The sequence below is a fragment of the Argopecten irradians genome, chromosome 5 (assembly GCF_041381155.1).
Source record: "Argopecten irradians isolate NY chromosome 5, Ai_NY, whole genome shotgun sequence".
NCBI classification, from domain to species: Eukaryota; Metazoa; Mollusca; class Bivalvia; order Pectinida; family Pectinidae; genus Argopecten; species Argopecten irradians.
This window is the reverse complement of record NC_091138.1, coordinates 3,492,013-3,501,562: the sequence shown is the minus strand read 5'-3', so window position 1 is coordinate 3,501,562 and position 9,550 is coordinate 3,492,013. Positions and strand designations below refer to the sequence as shown.

The following is a 9,550-nucleotide window of genomic DNA, read 5'->3' as shown; positions in this document are numbered from 1 at the left end:
GAATGTTGGTAAACACCCCTGACCTTGACAGTCTGACATCTATGTTGTGGTATGTCTATAGATCCTTATGTACGATGTAATGTTACTGCAGCATAACAGTTCTCTATACCAACTACCTGGGTACCTTTTATTCACCTTGAATGTTCGACTTCGTCAGTTGACTGCACTGTATTTACCATCTACCCACGAGGTGTAAATAACAACAGCAAATACTTTATACTTGTACATACTTTATTAAATAAACAAACCATTGAATCAGTTTGGGAATTCAGCAGCTATGTAGTGCAGATGTAATGCAACTGTATAGCCTATTTCACCTACGAGCAATTTTATCTTTGTGAACATAATTCTTAACAAAGAAATATATACATGTACATTGTACTACCATTTTATTATGATGGAATGATGTATCAACAGCAAGAACAGTTTTCAGAAGAGAAAGGCTTAAAATTAGGCTTCCTTTAACAATTCAATTTAAATAAGGCTCTTAAATTATTTATATGTAAACCAGCAACTTTCAAAAATAATAACAGTCTTCATCAACACATTAATAAATAAACGTAATATCACAGAAAGTTGATCAGCTACTTAATATACTAGTGTTTTGTAAAGTACAGTTTGTATAGCACAGTCTAATTTACATAGGATCATAATTACAACAAGTTTAACAGCATCTGTATAAAATACTATGTACAATAAAATTTACATTTTGACTATGATTTTATTTAACAAGCATTTTATTTACAATTATTTACATTTTCCACAAATAATTTCTAGGTATACATTTTAGGTATACACACTAATTCATGAATACTTTTAATGACTTTGAGATTGATAGGCAGTGTGTGACACCTTACTTCGTAGTTTTGTATTTATAGTTATACACACATCACCATGCTATGTAGAAATTCTAGACTGAGCTGGGGGGTGTGGTACAATGGGAGGAAGTGGTGGTGAGTCGCGCATCACTCGAAGTATTGGAGTTTGTCGGTCTAGAAGATCGGCTACCTCCAGAGATGGAGCAGTGGTCCGAGTAGCTACTGGCCGTAAGGACTGTTGACTCTCGGTAAATTTGTCTACCTTCCGTACATACTGTAAAAGAAGTATTTCATTAATGACAATACTTCAGTTAATTGATTTATTTCTTTACAGCTTTTCATAAACTTTTAATATTTTACAGATAGAAGTTTATTGAACTGTAAATTGTAATCTCAATATTTTCACCAGTTGAATTATAACATCTCAAACTCGACAACCTTGTTTAATTGAAAATGTTTGCTGGTTCCACTAAAACAGTTCTCTATTCAAGTACACTTTAATGGAAATGTTTAATAAGTCAATGTTTTACCCTCATATAACCATAGCTAGGAATTTCTGAGTTAAGGAGATTTGACTGTGTACAACACTTGGTGAGAATCTCTTTTATCAACACAATTGTTAAGCGGACTTACCCGGGCAGGCCCTCTTCTCACTCTACCTCCCTCTTTTACTGTAACTCCCGGCGATATCTCCATAGTGTCCGTCTGAAATGTCAGAACAATGGCTACTTAGAAATGTCTACTGATACAAATTTTAATAATGATTGTGTTGCCAAAGTAACTTTCAAGACAAAGTCACAAGTAAATTTTGAAATGGTGACATTATATTTATAGACTATAATGAATAGTCTAACACTATTTGTGGTATGTCTGAGTGTGAGCGATGTCTGACCAGGCTCACACAAGTTACATTTATACTTACCAGTGGTGGTGGTAGCGGTGTCTTCATATCCTTTTGGAAACCATTCTCCAGTTCTGAAAAAAATATATGAAAAAAAGTATAATCTGCTTCTGACAATAGTCAGACAAAAAAATATTAATAAGATTTTCAATTTCATAAAGTAGTAACAAACCTCCCAATCTTCATAAAAAATAATGTCGTTGTGTTGCAGCTTCTTATTTGAATATTATCAATGATTTATTTCCGCTAATATCTAAGTTGCAATAGTTGTCCTTCAACAACTTCCTCATAAAAAGATCAGTTACACAAGGTATTCTGATATAAGAGTCATTTGGTCTTTTAAATAAGAAGCATTGTTGTCAGATATATCCATGTACAATATACAATATCTCAACAATACAAAGGATTTACATCTAATGCTCTGCCAACTGTTTATCAATCATTTGACAAAAATTTCAAACACCATTACCAGGAAATGTTTTCAGACATTTCTTGTACAGTAAAATCAAATCTGATACATCCTGATGTGTCACTGCAATAGTCCTGTTTCTGTGTTCTTCCAAGAACAATTTAAAGTGGAGCACCAGGCAGGGGGTATGATATGACATTACTTTGGTGAAGATAGACCGATTCTTCTGTCTGGTTAAGATTTGAGGGATGGGGATATTGTTCTCTTTACAAAGTTTTCTATGATGTTTTATCAGAGTGAGATGCATTTGTTGTACTGAGGTTTATTATACCCTTACATCAACTACATCATCTTACTTATAATCTTCAACATTATACTTAGGTTTATTATACCCTTACATCAACTACATCATCCTACTTATAATCTTCAAAATTATACTTAGGTTTATTATACCCTTACATCAACTACATCATCTTACTTATAATCTTCAAAATTATACTTAGGTTTATTATACCCTTACATCAACTACATCATCCTACTTATAATCATCAAAATTATACTTAGGTTTATTATACCCGTACATCAACTACATCATCTTACTTATAATCTTCAAAATTATACTTAGGTTTATTATACCCTTACATCAACTACATCATCTTACTTATAATCTTCAAAATTATACTTAGGTTTATTATACCCTTACATCAACTACATCATCCTACTTATAATCTTCAAAATTATACTTAGGTTTATTATACCCTTACATCAACTACATCATCCTACTTATAATCTTCAAAATTATACTTAGGTTTATTATACCCTTACATCAACTACATCATCCTACTTATAATCTTCAAAATTATACTTAGGTTTATTATACCCTTACATCAACTACATCATCCTACTTATAATCTTCAAAATTATACTTAGGTTTATTATACCCTTACATCAACTACATCACCCTACTTATAATCTTCAAAATTATACTTAGGTTTATTATACCCTTACATCAACTACATCACCCTACTTATAATCTTCAAAATTATACTTAGGTTTATTATACCCTTACACCAACTACATCACCCTACTTATAATCTTCAAAATTATACTTAGGTTTATTATACCCTTACACCAACTACATCATCCTACTTATAATCTTCAAAATTATACTTAGGTTTATTATACCCTTACACCAACTACATCATCCTACTTATAATCTTCAAAATTATACTTAGGTTTATTATACCCTTACACCAACTACATCATCCTACTTATAATCTTCAAAATTATACTTAGGTTTATTATACCCTTACACCAACTACATCATCCTACTTATAATCTTCAAAATTATACTTAGGTTTATTATACCCTTACACCAACTACATCATCCTACTTATAATCTTCAAAATTATACTTAGGTTTATTATACCCTTACACCAACTACATCACCCTACTTATAATCTTCAAAATTATACTTAGGTTTATTATACCCTTACACCAACTACATCACCCTACTTATAATCTTCAACATTATACTTAGGTTTATTATACCCTTACACCAACTACATCATCCTACTTATAATCTTCAAAATTATACTTAGGTTTATTATACCCTTACACCAACTACATCACCCTACTTATAATCTTCAAAATTATACTTAGGTTTATTATACCCTTACACCAACTACATCATCCTACTTATAATCTTCAAAATTATACTTAGGTTTATTATACCCTTACATCAACTACATCATCCTACTTATAATCTTCAAAATTATACTTAGGTTTATTATACCCTTACACCAACTACATCACCCTACTTATAATCTTCAAAATTATACTTAGGTTTATTATACCCTTACACCAACTACATCATCACCCTACTTATAATCTTCAACATTATACTTAGGTTTATTATACCCTTACACCAACTACATCATCCTACTTATAATCTTCAAAATTATACTTAGGTTTATTATACCCTTACACCAACTACATCATCCTACTTATAATCTTCAAAATTATACTTAGGTTTATTATACCCTTACACCAACTACATCACCCTACTTATAATCTTCAAAATTATACTTAGGTTTATTATACCCTTACACCAACTACATCACCCTACTTATAATCTTCAACATTATACTTAGGTTTATTATACCCTTACACAACTACATCACCCTACTTATAATCTTCAAAATTATACTTAGGTTTATTATACCCTTACACCAACTACATCACCCTACTTATAATCTTCAAAATTATACTTAGGTTTATTATACCCTTACACCAACTACATCACCCTACTTATAATCATCAACATTATACTTAGGTTTATTATACCCTTACATCAACTACATCACCCTACTTATAATCATCAACATTATACTTAGGTTTATTATACCCTTACACCAACTACATCATCCTACTTATAATCTTCAAAATTATACTTAGGTTTATTATACCCTTACACCAACTACATCACCCTACTTATAATCTTCAACATTATACTTAGGTTTATTATACCCTTACACCAACTACATCACCCTACTTATAATCATCAAAATTATACTTAGGTTTATTATACCCTTACACCAACTACATCACCCTACTTATAATCTTCAAAATTATACTTAGGTTTATTATACCCTTACACCAACTACATCACCCTACTTATAATCTTCAAAATTATACTTAGGTTTATTATACCCTTACACCAACTACATCATCCTACTTATAATCTTCAAAATTATACTTAGGTTTATTATACCCTTACACCAACTACATCACCCTACTTATAATCATCAACATTATACTTAGGTTTATTATACCCTTACACCAACTACATCACCCTACTTATAATCATCAACATTATACTTAGGTTTATTATACCCTTACACCAACTACATCACCCTACTTATAATCTTCAAAATTATACTTAGGTTTATTATACCCTTACACCAATCATCACCTACTTAATCTTCAAAATTATACTAGGTTATTATACCTTCACACTTACTAATCTTCTTATAATCTTCAAAATTATACTTAGGTTTATTATACCCTTACACACAACTACATCATCCTACTTATAATCTTCAAAATTATACTTAGGTTTATTATACCCTTACACCAACTACATCATCCTACTTATAATCTTCAAAATTATACTTAGGTTTATTATACCCTTACATCAACTACATCACCCTACTTATAATCTTCAAAATTATACTTAGGTTTATTATACCCTTACACCAACTACATCACCCTACTTATAATCTTCAAAATTATACTAAGGTTTATTATACCCTTACACCAACTACATCATCCTACTTATAATCTTCAAAATTATACTTAGGTTTATTATACCCTTACACCAACTACATCACCCTACTTATAATCTTCAAAATTATACTTAGGTTTATTATACCCTTACACCAACTACATCACCCTACTTATAATCTTCAAAATTATACTTAGGTTTATTATACCCTTACACCAACTACATCACCCTACTTATAATCTTCAAAATTATACTTAGGTTTATTATACCCTTACACCAACTACATCACCCTACTTATAATCTTCAACATTATACTTAGGTTTATTATACCCTTACACCAACTACATCATCCTACTTATAATCTTCAAAATTATACTTAGGTTTATTATACCCTTACACCAACTACATCACCCTACTTATAATCTTCAAAATTATACTTAGGTTTATTATACCCTTACACCAACTACATCATCCTACTTATAATCTTCAAAATTATACTTAGGTTTATTATACCCTTACACCAACTACATCATCCTACTTATAATCTTCAAAATTATACTTAGGTTTATTATACCCTTACACCAACTACATCACCCTACTTATAATCTTCAAAATTATACTTAGGTTTATTATACCCTTACACCAACTACATCACCCTACTTATAATCTTCAAAATTATACTTAGGTTTATTATACCCTTACACCAACTACATCACCCTACTTATAATCTTCAAAATTATACTTAGGTTTATTATACCCTTACACCAACTACATCATCCTACTTATAATCTTCAAAATTATACTTAGGTTTATTATACCCTTACACCAACTACATCACCCTACTTATAATCTTCAAAATTATACTTAGGTTTATTATACCCTTACACCAACTACATCACCCTACTTATAATCTTCAACATTATACTTAGGTTTATTATACCCTTACACCAACTACATCATCCTACTTATAATCTTCAAAATTATACTTAGGTTTATTATACCCTTACACCAACTACATCACCCTACTTATAATCTTCAAAATTATACTTAGGTTTATTATACCCTTACACCAACTACATCACCCTACTTATAATCTTCAAAATTATACTTAGGTTTATTATACCCTTACACAACTACATCACCTACTTATAATCTCAAAATTATACTTAGGTTTATTATACCCTTACACCAACTACATCACCCTACTTATAATCTTCAAAATTATACTTAGGTTTATTATACCCTTACACCAACTACATCACCCTACTTATAATCTTCAAAATTATACTTAGGTTTATTATACCCTTACACCAACTACATCATCCTACTTATAATCTTCAAAATTATACTTAGGTTTATTATACCCTTACACCAACTACATCATCCTACTTATAATCTTCAAAATTATACTTAGGTTTATTATACCCTTACACCAACTACATCACCCTACTTATAATCTTCAAAATTATACTTAGGTTTATTATACCCTTACACCAACTACATCACCCTACTTATAATCTTCAAAATTATACTTAGGTTTATTATACCCTTACACCAACTACATCATCCCTACTTATAATCTTCAAAATTATACTTAGGTTTATTATACCCTTACACCAACTACATCACCCTACTTATAATCTTCAAAATTATACTTAGGTTTATTATACCCTTACACCAACTACATCACCCTACTTATAATCTTCAACATTATACTTAGGTTTATTATACCCTTACACCAACTACATCACCCTACTTATAATCTTCAAAATTATACTTAGGTTTATTATACCCTTACACCAACTACATCATCCTACTTATAATCTTCAAAATTATACTTAGGTTTATTATACCCTTACACCAACTACATCACCCTACTTATAATCTTCAAAATTATACTTAGGTTTATTATACCCTTACACCAACTACATCACCCTACTTATAATCTTCAAAATTATACTTAGGTTTATTATACCCTTACACCAACTACATCATCCTACTTATAATCTTCAAAATTATACTTAGGTTTATTATACCCTTACACCAACTACATCACCCTACTTATAATCTTCAAAATTATACTTAGGTTTATTATACCCTTACACCAACTACATCATCCCTACTTATAATCTTCAAAATTATACTTAGGTTTATTATACCCTTACACCAACTACATCACCTACTTATAATCTTCAAAATTATACTTAGGTTTATTATACCCTTACACCAACTACATCATCCTACTTATAATCTTCAAAATTATACTTAGGTTTATTATACCCTTACACCAACTACATCACCCTACTTATAATCTTCAAAATTATACTTAGGTTTATTATACCCTTACACCAACTACATCACCCTACTTATAATCTTCAAAATTATACTTAGGTTTATTATACCCTTACACCAACTACATCACCCTACTTATAATCTTCAAAATTATACTTAGGTTTATTATACCCTTACACCAACTACATCATCCTACTTATAATCTTCAAAATTATACTTAGGTTTATTATACCCTTACACCAACTACATCACCCTACTTATAATCTTCAAAATTATACTTAGGTTTATTATACCCTTACACCAACTACATCATCCTACTTATAATCTTCAAAATTATACTTAGGTTTATTATACCCTTACACCAACTACATCATCCTACTTATAATCTTCAAAATTATACTTAGGTTTATTATACCCTTACACCAACTACATCATCCCTACTTATAATCTTCAAAATTATACTTAGGTTTATTATACCCTTACACAACTAACATCACCTACTTATAATCTTCAAAATATACTTAGGTTTATTATACCCTTACATCAACTACATCATCCTACTTATAATCTTCAAAATTATACTTAGGTTTATTATACCCTTACACCAACTACATCACCCTACTTATAATCTTCAAAATTATACTTAGGTTTATTATACCCTTACACCAACTACATCACCCTACTTATAATCTTCAAAATTATACTTAGGTTTATTATACCCTTACACACTACATCATCCTACTTATAATCTTCAAAATTATACTTAGGTTTATTATACCCTTACACCAACTACATCATCCTACTTATAATCTTCAAAATTATACTTAGGTTTATTATACCCTTACACCAACTACATCATCCTACTTATAATCTTCAACATTATACTTAGGTTTATTATACCCTTACACCAACTACATCACCCTACTTATAATCTTCAAAATTATACTTAGGTTTATTATACCCTTACACCAACTACATCATCCTACTTATAATCTTCAAAATTATACTTAGGTTTATTATACCCTTACACCAACTACATCACCCTACTTATAATCTTCAAAATTATACTTAGGTTTATTATACCCTTACACCAACTACATCATCCTACTTATAATCATCAAAATTATACTTAGGTTTATTATACCCTTACACCAACTACATCATCCTACTTATAATCTTCAAAATTATACTTAGGTTTATTATACCCTTACACCAACTACATCATCCTACTTATAATCTTCAAAATTATACTTAGGTTTATTATACCCTTACACCAACTACATCATCCTACTTATAATCTTCAAAATGATACTTAGGTTTATTATACCCTTACATCAACTACATCATCCTACTTATAATCTTCAAAATTATACTTAGGTTTATTATACCCTTACACCAACTACATCATCCTACTTATAATCTTCAAAATTATACTTAGGTTTATTATACCCTTACACCAACTACATCATCCTACTTATAATCTTCAACATTATACTTAGGTTTATTATACCCTTACATCAACTACATCATCCTACTTATAATCTTCAACATTATCTATATAAAACCATGGCACGCTGAGCCATTCTGACAAGAACAAGCTCTCCAAACCACACTGAACTCAACTAGAACTGTCGCCAGAGTGGACGACTAATACCCCAAGTTCTTCTAACCTAACTCAAGTCCTAACAATCTCCTAACTAAACTTTCTCACCTCTAAATAAGCTCTTTCAAATTAATTCAACTCCAACAAGCTCTCCTAACCTCACTCAACTCTAACAGCTCTCATAACCACACTCATCTCCAATAAGTTCTCCTAACAACAAGCTCTCCTTATCATACAAAAC

At 30.2% G+C, this 9,550-nt stretch overlaps 1 protein-coding gene across 1 annotated transcript in view; it reads right to left on the bottom strand.

The window, feature by feature from the left end:
- Positions 1-213: 213 nt before the first annotated feature.
- Positions 214-9,550, bottom strand: part of LOC138324202 (uncharacterized) — a 40,197-nt gene continuing 30,860 nt past the window's right edge. The window contains exons 17-19 of the mRNA XM_069269283.1: positions 1,741-1,793; positions 1,452-1,523; positions 214-1,092 (exon numbers count right to left, since the gene is read on the bottom strand). Of these exons, the coding sequence (XP_069125384.1) occupies positions 898-1,092; positions 1,452-1,523; positions 1,741-1,793 (320 nt within the window). The 3' untranslated portion in view covers positions 214-897. The remainder of the gene's footprint in view (positions 1,093-1,451; positions 1,524-1,740; positions 1,794-9,550) is intronic.